Source organism: Anguilla rostrata, chromosome 12 (assembly GCF_018555375.3).
Source record: "Anguilla rostrata isolate EN2019 chromosome 12, ASM1855537v3, whole genome shotgun sequence".
In the NCBI taxonomy this organism is placed as follows: Eukaryota; Metazoa; Chordata; class Actinopteri; order Anguilliformes; family Anguillidae; genus Anguilla; species Anguilla rostrata.
The window spans coordinates 23,395,917-23,414,873 of NC_057944.1; the positions used below are offsets into that span (position 1 = coordinate 23,395,917).

The following is an 18,957-nucleotide window of genomic DNA, read 5'->3' on the forward strand; positions in this document are numbered from 1 at the left end:
ATGTCAAACAGCATCCAGGGGTTCATACACAGAGCAGGGAGTGAGTCATTGGCAATGGCCTTTCAGACATCTGACTCATCTGGCTATTATATAGCCTTATAATATTTGAGTATGCTTCATTTCAGACAGGAGAACAGAGATCTTGAACAGTGCTGCTTTAATGGTGAAAGCCAGACAGCAGGTTGGCCTCTGTGTTCCACGGCGCTTGCAGCAGTGTGATCTGAGCTCATCTGCATGTATGAGGGGCGGCCGCGTGCGGGCGTGAATTTGAGCGGCGTGGGTTCGTGGAGCGGCTCCAGTCAGTCACAGCTGCCCCTGCGCATTACTGTAAACCTGGCTGTTACCTTCAGAAGGGTGTCTGTCCTCAGGCAGTGGGGACACCAGGCCCCTTTGAGTGCTGTCTCCTCAGGTCTCTTTACAGCCCTCTGAATTATTCATGCGTCGTTCATCATCCACAGAATAAATGTACAATCTGTAGGAAAAACAGGAGGATCGGCCCTATTTTCCTGCGAGGTTCTGACTTGCTGTTTAAGGAGTCCTTTCTGGAAGTATTCAGAGCGCATTGTTCGTCGTTTCACACGCGCCGAATGTTGAACGACATCAAAGCATCATGACCATCAACATTATGCAAATTTCAGATTGCGCATACATACTGAGAGCTGACATTGATCCGCACAGGCACATAGTAGAGACTTAATTCCCCAAGAAAATGTAAACGACGATGGATGCAAATGTGAATGTTGCAACGACTACATAATTACCAACCCTCGTGCCTCTGCTGCACAAAATATGATCATATACAACTCAAATGTGCTGTGCACAAAAGCAAGCTGTGTTTCTGGTGCCATTAGGTACTGTAGGCTTCAGCAGGCATTCCTGGGGTTTGGAGTTTGTCATATAGCTATGTATTTTACATACAATGCTCAAAGTCCATTTTTCACAAGTATGAATTTGCTCAGGTAACATAAATTGTACCACATTACCATGCTTTGTTTGAAGATGATGTTTGTATTTTGAGTGATGACAGTAAGGAGGACAACGGTGAACTTCCCAAAGTTACCAGAAAAGTTGAGAAAAAAAGCCACTTTCCTGTTTAACTCAGCTGAACTGGTAGGGTGATTAATTGACGTATTAATTGAGTAAACCAGATTGGGAATTTAGCCAGTATACCTACAATAATGCAATTTGTAATATATGGCATAAAGATATTTAATGATTTCAGTGAATCAGGACACTGTTTCACATCTATTCATAAAAATGATATTACCTAGTCATGGGAAAATGAGGTTTCATGAGTACAATATAGTACAATGGCCTGTCAGTTACTGACCTGTTTGAAGCAATGTTTAACTCCATTACAAAACACATTTATTGGTTCAAATCAATGGAAAGAAGGCCACTGTTTCATCAACATCCCCTTCTGACAGCAACAGAATTTTCCAATTGCCTCTCATAAAAGTATAAAGGAAGTCTAATGTCATAGAAAAAAAAATGTTTTCCTATTTTACAGAACCAATCTCAGATGATGGACTAATTTAATGTAGAATTTGTTGCTTTGAAAACCTCTCTCTCTCTCTCTCTCTCTCTCTCTCTCTCTCTCTCTCTCTCTCCACACCCCTGGTTGCTTGCTGTTAGGCAGAGGCTATTTCTCAAGCTCCTGGGCTAATGCACTGCTTCCTTTATTTAGTGTTTGATTTATTCAGCTGCATATCTATAACAGCTGCTGTTCCTCTCCTCTCCTCCTCCCCTTGTCTCTTTGCTTGTTTCTCACTGGGATGGTAGACATTTCCCACCCATCCGTCCTCTGCCACTCGTGTTGTGATTAAAAAGACGCATCGTCTTACAGAATTGCATTAGGTTCCTGTGCAAGCGTACTATTGTCTATTGTCCAGCAAGAGCTTTGTTCTTATTTCATGCTTTTATTTACTAACTTTTTGACTGTTTTATTTCATTCCAAATTTTTCTCTGAGAGCACAATTAATATTTCATAAGGCTGAAGCATCCAGCCTTGAGCAAGTTTATGCTTCTATTTACTTTGGCAAGATATGCATATAATGAAATGTGAACAAGGATATATATTGAGAAGATGACCTCATGACCCATTTTCTCTGGTTGTATTATGATCCTTAATATGAATATGTGAGGAAAGGGGAGGACTATTTGTCAATTTGAATGAAATCAGAGCAGGCGCCACAGAACCTGGTTCCCCTCACCTCCTGTGTTTTGGTCTTATTCTTTTGCTTAAAGAATCAGCGGACGCTCTATTTTTAATCCAGCCATTAGTCATTGCGAAGCATGCAGAGAGACCAGAGGATGGTAGAGCCTGTGGACCTGAAACAGGGGCACAGTGGAGAGGGGTGACAGAGGATACCGGGGCGCAGTGCAGAGGGCTGACTTCTATCGGAAAGCTTGGGCCTTTTCTCCATTTTGTATGGCTGCTCTGCTCAGCTCTTTCAATCAATGGCACTTGAAGACATGGAGTGGAGGGAAAGTGTTGCTATCAGCAACTTGTTCACATGTCAGAGAAGCACTTCACTGAATGTTGCTGGAGATAAGAGGTAGCGCTGTGAGTTCCTGTGTCTTCCTCTCTTTCTCCTCATCTCCTACTCCACCACTTATATGGAATATAGAAACATGTCAAGTTAACAGAAAGCACTGAAGGGTATTTTTGGGTGGGTGGGTAAGGAGGGGTGGATGGGGGGGCGTAGGGTGGTTGAAAGATAAATGCACTTAAGCCCATATTATCCTCATAATTACAACCCTGGAACTCCACAAAGGCCAAAACGATTCCCCTCAATTATCTAGAACATGATAATTGTTCAGACAATGTCTTTAAAAGCACAAAAATAAATAAATAAGAATTTTGTTTTACTAATTGTCCTTGTGAACTTGTATTATTTATGGAAGTAATTCTATTTTAATGTATTTATTATTGCTGTCATTACTGTCATTCTACAGTTATTTTAAAGGTTGGTTGATCAATTGAAATGTGAACACTCTTGCTACAAAATTGTAACTTTGTAAGGCCAAGCCAAATTTAGAGCAGTGGAAATGCTTTCTTTCCAGTTTCTCACAACCGTTCACTGTCTGACTGATGCTTCTGCTTGATGTGCCAGAAGTGGCTGGGATTGTCTCACTGTTGCCTCCGTGTCTCCATGGCAGGTGTTGGGCTTTGAGATGAGACCTGTGGGACAGATCTGCCTATAAAAGGGCTTTTGTGGTCTGGCTTTACTCCAGTATCTCTGCGGAGCATCCAGACCTGGCACCCTACCACTGAAAGATACAAGGGGCATATGGAACCAGCCAGCTCTGCCTAAGGAGACAGAATCACAGCTTCCAGATGGAGCCATTGTACCATCCGCTTCCCCCACCCAGTCCGTTTCAGTTTAGATCTGAGAGTTCAGAGCACAGTAAATGACTCTGAACTCAAAAACTATTTTACAAATACTGTTTTTTAAAATAAATATATGGCTGTCTGACTTTGCTTCGCTTCACAGGCGTAATGTACTTCAACAGAAAAAATCCATTGTTGAAGTTTCCTAGCTGCCATTCTTTGTGTATCCTTTTTCTTTGAGGAGAATCAGACAGGTTAATGATTTCTTTTTTGGGACTCCTGTTCAGTTGATCTTATACAGAACACTCACAAAGATGTGAATTATGCCGTGATTACTGCTCAGGCATGTGAGTGCGCTACAGCTAGTAAAATATTTAAGCGAGGCTCTTTTACCATTTTTACAGTGTTCTACACTGTTTGTCTTTGAGTCTCTGATTAAACCAGGATAAAATACTCCTGCATATTATTAATGCACTGCCAGAGGGAATTATGAAAGATACAGAATTATCTTCCAGAATGCCATCTCACTTCAAACATAAGCACAATCTCTATCGGCCATACGGCAGGTAATATTTTAATTCCAGTTACTGACGTAAATACACTTACCACAATTATGATCACGCTTTTCAAGCTAGCATAAAACATATTAATTGGTAATTATAGTCTCATTACTTTTCTCAAAGCAATAGGTTTTTTTTTTTTTAATCTCATATTTACTCCCAAGCTAGTCCGTTTGATGTCCTATAAAGGCTTACAATAAAGAGCGTGACTCATTAATGTAAATGGAGTATTAAATATTAGGAGAGTTGTTGAGTGCAGAGGTATTGTCGCCATAATGTTCCCTGATGACACGGGCTATGGGTCAGCCACACTCACTGCAGCCATTAGCATGCACAATGAGGGGCATAAACCGACGTACAAATTAAGCAGTGCAACAGTTTGCTAATCCGACCACAATTAACATCAGAACTTAGTCAACTACAGCGGTGTTAGTGGAGATAGCATCTCGTAAGTATTATTATGATGGTCTTTATGCAAAGGGTAATATTTGCAGTGCCACGCATGTGAGACTAATTGCCCTCCGCAGATATCCCCTCACAGCGCTGGCGTAACAGGCCTCCGTGTGCTGGGGTATTAGAACGTTAGCTATCCGCCTGTGATAAAAAGCCCCTCATCAGCCCTTGCCAACCAGGGCCGTCCATTAAGTCTTAATTGAGGGAGACCTGCCTTCCCCGTGTCAGTACAGGTTGATTTTCCCTGCAATGTAATTTGCATGAAATGGCCATGTGACCATGTGAGAGGAGAGTTCTTAAAACCCAGAAGACGTCTTTTCTTTCTGCATGATTCAACAAGTGCCCCCACCTTAAATTTAATGGAAAAAGATATTTTGAGAAAAGTGTAAAGATACAATAAAATGCTTAATGGATAGATAGAGATGGAGAAAGCTTTCAGGAAAAAATAACCATTCAAACAGTCAGAAATCATCCTATACATTAATGTTTAAAAATAGACATAATAATGTATAGTGGATGAATCAGAAACAGTTACAGTACCTGGGTGAAAGAAAGTCGTTTTGAAGAAGCAACAATCTTGTGAGGGTGTTCGGCAGTGGTTGTAGCAGTGAATTTTGGACGAGACAAGAGTTTATTTACAAATGGAGTCCAGGCAATCCCAGAAACCAGAGCAGAATATTACACTCATATTTTAATACCATACACCGTAGTAACAATAGACAATGCTAAATACAACAACTGCACAATGTAAACCATAGAGTTAAAATATAGGCACAGTGCAGAGGATCATACTGAACCATATATATCATGTGTGTAAAAAAAAAATGAAACAAGAATAAATTTCAGACTTCTAGCTCAGCTCCTTCTACACCACCTCTGTCCAATACAATGCCTACATTACTGCAGCCACTGCACCTAGAAGACTATCCCTTCTTCCCATTACTTGTGAATAAGACTGAGATACTTGAACTCTTCCACCTGGGGAAGTGGCTTGTCCCTTTCAAGTCTTTTTTTGGGAGAGGACCATGGCCACTGACTTGGAGGTGCTGATCCTCATACCAACTGCATCACACTCTGTTGCAAACCATTCCAGTGTGCATCGAAGGTCACAGTACGATGAGGAAAAGAGGATGACATCATCTGCAAACAGCAGAGATGCCACTCCTATGTCCCCAAACAGGACACACCTCATACCTCAGCTGTACTTTAAAATCCTGTCCATGAAAACCAAAAAAATGAGGGGGAGACAAGGTGCACCCTCGGTGGAGTCCGAAGCCCTCTTTGAACAAGCTTGACTTAGTGTCAAGAGTGCAAACACAGCTCTCACTACGAGTGTATAGGGACTGAATAGCTCACAATGGCGACCTTGGCACCCCATACTCCCACAGAACCTCCCACTAGATACAATGGGAACTGGATAGGCAAATTCCCATGCCCCCTCAAATATCTACAAGAGGATAAAAGAGCTGGTCTGCTGTCCCATGGCCTCATAGCCTCTTTTCCAATACCTTGGTATAGACTTTCGCAAGGAGGCTAAGGATTGTGATTCCCCAATAATTGAAACACCCTCCAGTCCCCTTTCTTAAAGATGGGGACCAACAGCTCGGTCTGCCTCTGTGAAAGCACTGTTTCCAATTTTTGTGACATTGAGGATTTATGTCAACCATGACAAGCTAACAAAATCCAAAACCTTCAACATTTGTGGATGAATCTCATCCACCCCAGGTGCTCTGCCACTGAGAAGCTGTCCCAATAGCCTTTGCTACAGAGATAGGCTCTGATCCCCAAGTCTATTCCGGCTCATCCTTCTGAATGGAGGACCTGTATGTCAGATTTATGAGGTACTCAAAGTGTTCCTTCCACCCTCCAACAATGTCCCCGGTTAAGGTCAGATGCTGAGAACAGTCTGGATGGTGTACCACCTTCACCTCCAATGGTTTTCCAGAACCACTTCTGGAACAACCAAAAGTTCTTCTAAATGGCCTCTCCAAACTCTTCCCCACTGTTGCCTGCCAGTACCTGTCTGCTGAATCAGGAGTCCTCCACAGAAACCAGACTCAGAACACCTTTTTCTTCAGCTTGACAGCCTTATTCACCACTGTAGTTCACCAAAGGGTCCTTGAGTTGCCGCAAGAACATACAGCTCTTTTGGAGGTGGGAGCTGAAGTCCATCTGGGCAGACTGTTCTGCCAGGCATTCCCAGACAGGCAGACTCTTGCTACACACTTGGGCCTGCTTAGTCTGTCTGAAGAAGTCTGGGGTAATCTTGCATCCCCAAATTGAAGGAGGCTTTAATTTCTTTTTCCAATCCTTCCAGTAATTAAGTCTCTTGGCATCCAAAATCTGGTCGCCAACAATATTGTCCTTAAGTTCATCAAATAGAGACATATAACGGGACCTATATTATGCCCTGAAATTATGTCTTTAAAACTATTGTTCCCTATCATTTGGCATTCAATTTTGTCCTTATTACCACCTTCATTCGACTAATTTTTTCCTGTTTAATTGTATCAGAGCAAAACACCAATACTCTCCCATCATACAGACCGCATGTAAACATTTATCAGATGGATCACTAAGGTAAGAATTACATTATAATCAGACTCACCAACCTTCCACCCTTTGCCGTATGTCCAACCAGATCATCCTCAGAATCAGTTCTTCCTTTCCTTTCCCCCCATCTCTCACCACAGTGCTAAAATCCGTTTCAAATTTCTGAAGCTCCATCTGAACCACCTGCCATCTCTTGCTTCAGTCACAGCACAGTTTGTTGCCAAGCCGCCAACCACTAATAAAACAGACTAATAAAATGTTCCTTCCTCCACTTTCTTCTTCTTTGTTTCTTTTTGCGGTGGTTGACTTCCAACTACTGGCGTGTTACCGCCATCTACAGACCGTCTATATCTACGGACCATTATACCATATTCCTGTGTTAAAACCAGTTTTTCTTAATGAATCCTGGAGTAACATGCTGGATTATTAAAGCATTTCAGTATCTGATTAAAATGAAATCCCTCTTCTTTCAGCTCTGACACCATTACCTCCCTCTCTCTGGTATCTTCTGCAGTTCATAGTGACATGTTCAACTGACTCCTCCTGACAACACATAAACCTATTGGATGTTTTCCAATGATCCGTAAAGTTTGTCTAATAAACTGTGTCCTAGTGTAATTCTTGCAATAATGAACTCTTGTTTCTTGCTTATACCAAATTGCCTCCTACTCAATCTGATAAAGATGCCTCCCCTTTACTTCATTATCCCAATAATCCTGCCACATCATTACTGCTTTTCTCTAAACTAAGTATTTTGTTTGTGCTTTGGTCTTTCCAGTTTGACTCTAAACCTAGTTTATATAGCCATGGCCCCTGCCTCAAAGATTCTGCTAAAAGAAAAACTAATTTACTCTGTTTTACAATTTAACATCCTTTAAAGTATACATTTTCCTTCCAAAAAATAAATAATGACTAAATACAAATAGGACAGAGTACTCACACATAATTATATCAATGTCATTCATATATTTCTCCCCCTTCATATTTACACCATATTTTCACCCAAAAACCCCCATGAAAAGCCGTATGGTTTTACTATGTTAAGCCCTATGTTAAGTTGTGCACAATTAAAAGTACACAAACAAGTTTTTATTTAAAAATAAATTTAGCCATGCATTTATATCAGGAACGTAAATGTCCATAGGCACGGTTTGGTCCGTGACAAATCTATATCTTACTGCTGTGTAACAGCAAAACTTGAGTCAACAGTAAACATTAAGCTGGATTTAGCAAGCTAGATCTGTGCCACCTAAACAAAAACATTTGGCACAAAGAGGCTGGCATAGTCATTACTGCCTGACCCATCAGATACAACTCATGGTCTCAAGTGACCACTCAGAAAAAAAACTTGTTTTCACTCTGACCTCTGCCGCCAGTTCTCTCTAAGGGAAAAAAACTGACTTCAATACATTATACCATGTTAATTCGACAAGTGTTATTTTGGTATGATTGAATTGCATATGCCCTTCAAATAGATTAAGTATATTTGATTGAATCCAGCCTAAAGCATGTCAGTGAAAAACTGTCCTGATTTTAATTTTCTGTGCTGTTTGCCTTCCCATCATCTGTATTTTTGCCGTGTCCATGTTGTATATACAGCATAGGGACGTCACGAGTCGGACCCACACTATATAGTGAAATATTACTAAATGCTAATTTACACCATTATTTAAAATACCACACTTCAAATAATGGTGAAATGCTTTCATTTTGCTTTCATGAATCATACTGCACTACTTACAAACACCTTTTCAGAAAATCTATTTTGACATATAGACAGAGCAGAAGACACATGTAAAAGATTAAAATAATACCTTTTGAGTTGAGAGAACAAAGTGAAGGTACATGGGGAATTTCCACAGAAATAGAAGCGCCTTTTATTTGCACAGGAAGAAGAGAACTGTTAGAGAATGTGCAGAGTCGTTTGTCCTCATCATGCTCTTAAATAGAATTAGGATCAATTATTCATATAGCCCATAACTGGCAATGAATATTAGCTAAGAAACCACACTGCTCTACTGGACGTTTTGAACAGAAGACATGGTTGTCAAGAATAATGTTGTAAAAAGATATGAAATGTAATAAGACTAGAACTGCAGAATGAAAAATAAAGTATCATTTGGCAATTATGATTAATTTTAATTACAGCTCTTGTCATTGTGTTCTTTCAGCTCAAGAGTGATAGTCTTCAATGTATATCGCTGCACTCTGCTACAGTATGTATTAATAAGAGAAAGAGAACATGAATTCCAACTGAAAATTGCACATAGAAGTTTCAGTGATAATTGGCAGAAAGCATCCACAAGCAGAGCATGCAGAGTGATTTAAAGGAACCGGCAGAAATGGCTTTTTTCGATCTAATTGCACTGCAGGTAAATTAGCTTTCAAAAGGGCTGTGAAATAATATTGCATTTCAAACTACCTAATTTTCTGTAAAATAAAGCGATTATCAAACCCCCTGGGCTTTGTGGAAATGGATGTTTTTCAAAAAGGAAAAGGGGCAGAACAGAATTAGAAATTAATTGCAAAAACTTTTTTTCTTCTTCATTCATATGACAATCTAGAATCTGCTTATATTGGACGTTTGGACTTGGTCAACTTTTCTTAAATTAATTCTGTCTCCATGGCATTAAAACAAACAAACAGAAAAAAATTCAGTGAATAAAAAGTTTTGATTCACGCTGGCTAACAAACAGCCCAAATACACTGATTGACTGAAGTATAATTCAGCCTTCTTCAGATTTCGGAGCCAGATCAAGGCAGCCTCCCCTCACCAAGAACCACCTGACTGACAACAACCCCTCCTCTCTCCCAGTTTCTCTCTCTCTCTCACCCTCTGTCATTATTGCTCTGTATTTAGGCTTTTCACTCTTTAACTTTTTACTCTACCACACACATTCACATACACACACAGCTCTTGAATCACCCAGATTCGCTCATGCTCACTATTAAAAATAATACATGCGGTCCGTAAATTATGCACTGTCCACATATTGGCTCTTTGATAGGGCTAAAATTCACAGCTCTATCTTTACAAAATATTATGGTGAAAATGTTTTAGCAGCAACAGTTTCTTTTTTTGTAACATGGGGTGGCAAATAAAGCTTGGGTCCTCACCTTATATGCATTATGGAAATCCATAGACAAGATGAATCACTGTAATGTCTGTGTTTTTATGTATCATGGCAAAGATACAGCAAACAAAATCACAGTAATTTTTAATTAAAAAAAAAAAGTGCTAACTTTTTAGCATGTTTAGAAGCACAAGTAGCAGAATGGCCATTGTTTACTTTTCTCCTGAGGAATTATTACTGTTGTCCATTTTGCCGCTATAAACACACCAAAAATATTGTGTACAAATTAATGTTATTCTCTCCAGTTGGGTAGGCTTTCTGAAGTCCACCTACAAGCTTTTCTGACAAGTACTAGCCAGGCAGTCTCTCAGTATAGCCAATGGCACTCACCATGCACCAGCAACAACTTGAGCTGGACAACATAATTTCTGCCCTGTACACAGCCAGCCAGCTAATTTTTGCAAAATTTCACTAGCTTAGTATACATGTTTTTTGTGTGTCTAAACATCCATAATACAATTGTTTACCAAATGTCCTTTTGGAGTCCCCAAATGGCCTTTTTGGAAACCTGCCTAAATATAACTTCAAAAAACTATGAAGAATGCTCATATTTGGTGATAATGTCATAAAATTAGAACCAGGATTTAAACCGACCAGGAACACTCACAAGCATCTGTATCCATTAAATTAAATAATCTTTAAGGTGGGCAAAACACTTCCACTTCCACTGTAAACATTTAGAGTAATTCTGACTTTTGGAAAAAAAACCCCAAGAGTTACCTTTCAGAAAAGACCAGGATTATGCCTGTCATCAAAAGGGTTCAAGAATAGTAACCATTTTATGTTGGTTATGTCATTTTCAGGCTTGTGTTAAAAAAAAGGGTGATGCAGAAGGAATTAATACCAATCATAGATACTTATGCTGCATCCTTGAGCTTATCCCTCTTGAAAAGGACATTTTGAATCCTAATGGGACCACCAGGGAAAATCAAACATACAATTAAATCGAAAAGGAGAAGCAGGAGACATGATAAGGATAAAGACAACAGAAGTTAACCATACAGCTGTTGGTTTTACAAGAGATGAGAGAGTGAGGGGCAGAAGAGACTTATGATCTGTTTTGTGTGTATCCTTTCCCTTGATGCTGACCTGAAGATCTCCCTCCCACTGACACACTTCAAATCCAGGGGTGAAGCATCCAGGACCTTACGGGTGATCTCCTGGGAATGGATCAAAAAAAGCTGTCTTATTCATTCATGGTAATGAAAACATTTTACTGAATAAATAAATGGAGACCCTGAGCATAGATGTAATACGAGTTCAGCTTCTAAGGGCCTCATTCCCCATTTTTGAACATGTTGAATTAAACACTGGAATAAAATATTCAGTGGAAATCCCCCTCTTTCCTCTTTTTCTCCCAGAGAAAACCCTGATATCTCTGGCAACTGTGCCAGCTGATCAAACAGCATCACCTGGAGAGGCAGCCCCAGGAGACAATCCTCCATTCAGAGTACTGCTTGCCAACATTTTTACGGAGACTTTATAAGGCGTGGAGGCTACATGGGCATTGCTCGCACACCCTATCTGGTCTGTAGAAGATATACCATCCACTGGAAGCGTGTCTGGTGTGGCCATAAATACCCATGGAGCCCTGGAACATTGAGACTGAGTGAGCAAATGCATTAGACAAAGCTGTGATCTTTTGTGTTTTGGTGGTGAACTCACACACCAAGCCTAAAGACACCAAAAGGCAATATACAACATCTGCTATGCAAATGACTGCACTGCTTGCCTCAGTTCCCTTTCCGGCATGTCCATGGGGCTTTGTGGAAGGGTGGGGGAAATATAAAACGGAATGCCTTCAGATATAAAATGGTAGCCAATTTTTGAATGCAAAATGTGCTTTTAATCCATATAAACTTCAGTATTGGAAATAAAACACTCCAGTAAGAAACACCTAAGTGTATTAGTAACATTCCAACTGAAAATAATTCTGTTGGAATATCACAATTATGAGAAGTAAATATTCCCAAAATGAAAATAAAGATATAATTTGTATGTATACATATATTTAATATGTAAAAAGTTAAACATTAAAATTTTAATAAGGTACATTGTACATGAAAAATATTCAGAGAATTTTACATATTCAAACTAAGAAAACAAGGTTAAAACAACAATGACAATAACAAATATAGCTGCGAGCAGCAATGGCGGGGCCAAGCACGAATGGGGCGCCTGGCCGACAAGCAACCGGAGGATCCCCTGAAGACGACACCAGTCCGTCGCAGGGAGAACGGCACAACCGTCTACCGTTCTGCAAAGTTTTGTAAGGACCGACCAGTCGGTTGTAGGGGCTGCCATAGACTTCCATGGCAGAAAGCAACTGAAGCGTTTGTCAGAAAAGTTTAATTTTTGGAAGATCACAGGTCTAGGCCAAAAGATGTCTAATTTGCGGAAAATCTAATGGGCGGGGCTTATGGGTCCTAATTAGAAACTTGTTACCCTTGACGAGTTGCACATATGTGCAAAATCTCATGGCTGTAGCTCAAATGGGGACGGAGATACGCTTGTTCAAAATTATCTAAGAAAAACATCTTTTTGCTCATGACAGCGCCACCTTTTGGCCAATCGGCTTCATATTTGCTCCCTGTCCACATAGAGTGCCCCAATATATGTGAGCCGAGTTTTGAAAACATCGGCCTAGCGGTTAGGCCTAAACAGATAATGAGCTCTCTAGCGCCACCACTTGGCTTGATCGGGCCGAAAATGGAGGTTTGCCCTCCACTTATGTCTACTGATGTACCTACCAAGTTTCATGGTGTTCAGAGAAACCCTTCAGAATTTACAGACCTTCATGTTACAAGCCACACCCTCCTCAATTTTCATTGGTTCATTATGTCCATATAATTTGCTTTATCAAAATTCTGTGAATAACTTTTGGTCAGGACCATCTGTAGATCATATGGTCCGAATTTGGTGGTGATCGGATAAACGCCCTAGGACTAGTTCGCAAAAGTAGGTTTTTTAAATTATTCAAAATGGCGGAAAATCTATTATGACGCGCTTTAACGGAAATGGGTTCAAAAGTTATAAGCAATAATGTACCTTGAAGTTTGGCCTGTTGGTGGCGCTACAGAGTTGGCTGGATTGACCCCAAATTCGATGCCTGGATACAGTGGACTGGCCTCTATCAATGTGCCAAATTTCATAAAAAGTTACCAATGGGTTCTATGGGCTGCCATAGACTCGCATTGCAGAAAGTATAATAATAATACTAACGATTACAATAGGTGCCCTGCACCTTCGGTGCTTGGCCCCTAAAAACAAGAACAAGAATAAGAACACCATACTCTCATTAGCATTAACATATTACAACTAGTTATATCAGACAAAGATATCTGCCTTAGTGGCACTGCAGGACATGCTAATACTTTTTGTATGGTCAAACGGTCGGTGGTGGTCGAGTTATTTCGGGTAATCAAAAATAAAAGAGGTGGAAGAGGAAAGAAAAACGCGGTTGCTTTCGACATGAATATTAATATATCCCCTCCCAGTGACGTAACGGTCTAGTCCCGGGGTGCGCAAGTCTGTGGTCCCGTCTTACCAGATATCAGATAGTCATTTCCCTTAAAAACGGAAAGCGCTGTTCAGCGTGCGTCTGCCCGGCGCTCTCTACTGTGTTTGAAGTTCGTCTGTCTCACTCACGTTTCTTCTGGTATCGACCTAGTTCCTGTCTTTGAAACACCTGTTTCTTCGGTAAACATAGTCAGTATTACAATTAGAAGACGCCGCGAAGCTACGAATTCAAAGAGAAGGTTGTAGAGAGAAGGAGAGAGAGAGGTCATCGAGCCCTGCCCGATTTCATCGTCAAATCATGAAGACGCTGAGAATATTACTGGTCTCTGTTTTGTTGGCGATGGGGCTGTCCACCGTCCTCTCTGGAAAAGGTGGGTGAAGGTAAACTTATTACCCAGCTTTCAGAGATCCCGTACACCAGCGCACTGTAGGCGATGTGATGTTCTGATTTTGGGTAGGTGGGGTGTGCGTGCAAAAGGTTTCATTGCCTTCGCCGGTAGAAACAGCTCTTATTTCATGTAACTGGAGAAAATGGCAACGACAGCCGCGAAATAGATGTGCCCAAAATATATATGATTCTGTAAAGCAATCAATCTTAACTCTCTTGAGCTTTTAGAAGATGCCGAGTAGGGTTTGTTTCACTAATTGGCGCGTGGGGAGACGTGTCTTTGGCAGTTTCCCCTGCAGTGATCTGTTATATCTCTGTGCAAGTTTTCCGTTGCGCCATGAACGAGAGCACTTACTTGTCAGAATTATTATTATTATTATTATTATTATTATTATTATTATTATTATTATTATTATTGTCGGGGCTGCTGTTTTACTGCTGCTGCTATTGATGAAAGAAAAACAAAGAAAACATTTTGCAGTTGTGAAACAGCCGAATGCAGGGATTGTCAATTCCAACGAGTTTGGCTAAGCTTAAACATGGGGTTGAGTTGCTGTGAGTATTTGACTGATGCTGGGAAATCCCAGTTTAAGTAAGACTTCGAGCGGGACTGCTACCGTTGTCTTTCCTCGGCTTATCGCTTAAGTACCAAAATAATGCACACATGTTCCCAGATTGACATTGCGTTTCTCAGTAATTCATATGGTAGCCTACCTGTCGAACAATTGATACCTCAGCTCTTGTGTTGTGACAATAATTAGATTTTACATCGGAATTTGCCTGTATAACTATGTTATTTATCGTAGAAAGACCATACGTTTCCGTTGTTACCATTATGTACACGCCGATAAGTCATAGTGATACAATATAACGAAGGACAGCTAAACTGCGTGTGCATTATCTACTCATAATTTTAAAGAGGATGAGCTGTGACGGGTATAGGCAGGTAACCTTGTCGAATGCGTGTGTTCTTCGGTGCTAATAGGGGTAGCATGAGCTGTCGCGTCTCTGTGTCGAACTACGGTGTGCTGGGCATCGTGGTTTCAAGTATCAGAACTGTTTCAAAATAAACGTATTTTAAGAAAAGTCCGTTATGGAAGGGAACATGAGAAACCCTGGCGCCTAATTAACTCCTAATGGTTACAGTACAGACCTGATAAATTCGAGAGGGCATTAAAGCGCATTTCTGTCAATTTATGATCTCCTGGTTGATTTTATTTTCTCCTAAATTATTCAATTTTGAATTAAACTCTTAAGCCAATTCGGGTTTGATCCGCAAATGAGAAAACATTTGGCTAAGGTGACTTACTAATATAGTACATTATATAAATAAAATATGAAAAATAAATTAAATATGTGTTTATTTCGTTGTAAAGACTTGTTCATTGGTATTTGAAAGTCAAGTTTTGATGTTGATGCATAAATGAAAGTGGATGAAATATAGGAGACACCTTAAAGTGAAGTTGTGGTCAAGCCCCTGTGTTGACAGAAATCATTCCAGTCTTACTTGAGAAACAAACCACTTTCCACTGATCAAAGCCCCCTAAGACATATGTTTAATTAGATGTTGGAGAGTATAGAACCGCTCAATGAATATTGTAACAGAAATACAGAGCCATTTGGAAAGCAATTAATTTGCTCCTGGATAATTGTTGTAGTCCTAATAATTGCAGCAGAAACTTGCATATCTCTGCAGTGTGCAACGGTCAAGTGAATTTGGCTGTCTTAAAAAGATTATTTTTCTAAACATGGCTGAAGCTTTTCTTTTGCCTAATTCCAAAATATCACTGCCTGAATTTAGATGGCTCATATTTTCAGTTATATTTATCCTGTCATCCACTGAAAGTTTTAAAAATTACTTTCAATCATCATTATCAAATACGTCTACAGTCCCATCATCATCCCATCTCTGTGAAAGCAGACTGATATTTTTCTCCCCTTCATGTCTTTAACACAAGTGCTGGTCATATTAATCAATTCCTGACGGAATAAATGAATGTGTGTGTGAACGGAAAAAAATAAATAAAACTAAAACCAGTAGTCTTATGGAAGTCTTCAAACCGGACGCGTTGTGAGAAAAACCCAGCAGAGAGCCTGTGATGCCTGGTACCCAAGGAGTACTGGTTTTATGCCTCCCTGAGTCCTCATCTGCCTCTTTGCAAAAGGTCCTCTCTGATATGTAATCAGTGTAAGGTGTAGCCAGTAGGACTGTAATATTCTATCAGATGGGAAAGTACCCAGAAGGATTGTAACATTTTTTCAGTTGAAGTTGTGGTCAGTGGGACTGTAATATTCTGCTAGTACGGAGTGTGATCATTGGAAGTGCATTGTCAAAACGGGGTGCAGTCAGGGACATGCAAGGATGTGAAAGTGTAAACTTGGAAAGTGTTACTTTTTTCACAGGAGCTGTTCTCTTGCAGGAATAGCTAAATGTCCCAGAAGAACAGTCCAGGGCTTTGAAATATCCTGTAGCTCCTCAAAACTCTAGCTCTTGAAAAATTAAAGGAGTGTGCAAGAATGTCAACAAATAAAAAAGGATGAGCAAATCATGGCGGATTTATGTCAGCCCTTTCAGAAAAGAAAAGCATTATCTTAGTGGTGCATAAATCCTTGGTCCGGGAGAAACGACAGACATAAATCTTGGCCTTCATGTTGTTACTGAAAACAGTGGTGCCTGGGAATGTGGTACAGGTTGTGTATTTCACTGATGTTGTGTGGCAAGCATACAGGGGAGAGAGTTGGTGAGGGTGGAGGAGAGGACCCCCTCCCTCTCTTGTCTCCAGAAGACTTTACTGTTTCCCTTTCCTGCCCTCATGTGTTGATTTTTTTTCGAGTAGTCCCCTGTGTTCTCCTGGCAGTCTGAGTGTGGCCACGCAACATTAATTTCATCATTAATGGCAGAGTGGTCTGAGAACACACCGGTGGGGAGGTGGGCTGCTGTGCTGTGGCCAAACACTGGAGCCTGGGCAGATGGCTTTGCTCCCTCCCTCAGGTCACCGCTGGCCATTGTGTGCTGGAAAAACATTCAACACCGCATCGATTTCTGTTTAGCGCCTCGGAGGTGCCAAGAGCAGGGAGGGGGAAGAAAAGACTGCAAACGCAAAATAAAACCAGCAAATTGACTTTAATAGTATTTAGAATAAATGTCCGCTGTGTTATTGGATGTACACCAGGGAAAGCAAGAGCAGGACTGATTGCTTGCAATTGAATAAGAGTAATAAACACAATTAGGAAGAAAAATGAAAGTGGTTTTTGCTTTGCGGGCATCCCTTAGCCATTTCAGCTGCAAAAAGAGCTTCTCGAAATACAGATAGACCTGGTGTGCTTGTTCTGTGTGAGGGAGACATACAAAAAGAGACTACCCAATGCTCATGTGTTTCGCTTACTTTATATACTTCACTAAGTGTCCATGTATTTTATATTTGGCCTTTGAATCTGAAATGATGCAGATAGAGACGAGAGAGAGGTGACACTATATTAAATGCAGGGCCCTTTGTATATTTTACTTGGCATATTACCGTAAATGTTCAGTAAGAACTCCAACTTGGACATGACCAGAACATGTACAGTAATAAGGTTCCTTTTCCAGTCTTGCACCTAAAGCAATGTTGAGGATTCTTAGGTCTTATACTATGGATCTTTGCGGTATAATAAACTCAATTCTCATACTCCAAACACTTTATATGTACTCTGTATGTCTTAATCCCTTTGTGCAGATGCCAAATCTGGACAATCCTCACCCATTTAGAGGCTGTTCTATTATGGCTTTATAACACCAGATGTGTGGATCACATAGACTTGAAAAGTGGCTTAAATGAAACAAGACACTTGAACCATTTACAATACTAAGATGTGAATATAACAACATAAAACATATGACACAATGTAAACAATTGAAATGTTATAAGCAGTAATGCCTACATCATGTCACATTGAATTGACAACCATTTGCACCCAGCCGTGTCCCTTTCCAACTGTCCCATTGCGTCTGCAGAAAGAGTGCTGTCCTTGCCACTCTGTTAGTACCAAGGTGCACATCAGCAATAGCAGAGATCATTTCAATCCTTTATGGTCCTTGAGTAATATTTTGGCCATCGTAGTCATCACTTCCTTTACCTTTCTGCCCATGGTGAATGGCTTCTTCTGCTTTGTTAGGATGTGTGCCACTTTAAACGATGCCTCCATTGCGGGTTGGTCTTCTTGGTGAATAGAGATTGCTGTCTTTTTAGTTCTGCTTTCAGCTCATTCACCTTTTCTGTTCATAATGTTCTACTTGCAGGAAAGTCCTGTGCAAAGATGCCATGGACTTTAGTGAAGTGACACTCAACATTGCATCTTTTCCCAAATGAGGTGTTGGTACCACAGATGAGGGACAAACACTTGTCATTCACATTTATGAAAAAAACTTCCATTCATCATGGAAATAGTATATTTTCTGCCTTTTCTTGGCCTGGCTGTATTATTCGTTCTTTATGTATCTGGCTATTTTATTAGCTAAATTAGCCATCACCCCTTGCTTTATCTCAGTAGATAGCTAGCCCATGGCGTAACTGATGTGACGACATGATTGACAAACTTGAAAGTGGCATAACTTATTTATTTGAAAGCTGATATGGAAAATAATAATTTTGCATTGGAGGGGGTGGGACGTCTGTGTATTTGTATTTTGATTTGATAGGAGAAGGGGTTTCCAGCGTGTGTTTATTTAGTTAATTTTTTTTACGTTATCTTTGAATCTTTCGGCGAGCTACTCAGAAACAGGTGGCGAACTACTAGTAGCTCATGAGCGTTGTTTTGGAGATCGCTGACCTAAACAGTCCACTAATGCATGTTTGTAAAAACATTTGATGTGAGAGGCCATGCAATTGCTGAATCTTGATTCATATTTGATCTGCAATGCCAAATTTGGCAGTTGGATCTGAGTTTCATATGCCAGGCGCAGCTACGCTGTACAAATTAATTTGCATTGAGAATACATTATGCAAATGAGATGGACACACCTCCTCCACCCGCCCC

General features: G+C 40.4%; 1 protein-coding gene and 1 long non-coding RNA gene across 5 annotated transcripts in view; both read left to right on the top strand.

Annotated features, from left to right (window-relative positions):
- The window catches only part of LOC135236598 (uncharacterized), a 29,252-nt gene extending 25,768 nt beyond the window's left edge, over nucleotides 1–3,484 (top strand). For all 3 annotated transcript variants that reach the window (XR_010324623.1, XR_010324624.1, XR_010324625.1), the window contains one exon: nucleotides 3,163–3,484. This is a non-coding gene — a long non-coding RNA (uncharacterized LOC135236598). The remainder of the gene's footprint in view (nucleotides 1–3,162) is intronic.
- A 10,083-nt stretch (nucleotides 3,485–13,567) lies between these two features.
- Nucleotides 13,568–18,957, top strand: part of LOC135236038 (calsyntenin-2-like) — a 241,257-nt gene continuing 235,867 nt past the window's right edge. Inside the window, exon 1 of one of the 2 annotated variants that reach the window (XM_064302186.1) lies at nucleotides 13,568–13,924. In XM_064302186.1, coding sequence (XP_064158256.1) covers nucleotides 13,852–13,924 — 73 coding nt within the window. In that variant the 5' untranslated portion in view covers nucleotides 13,568–13,851. The remainder of the gene's footprint in view (nucleotides 13,925–18,957) is intronic. The other variant, XM_064302187.1, reaches the window with a different exon arrangement.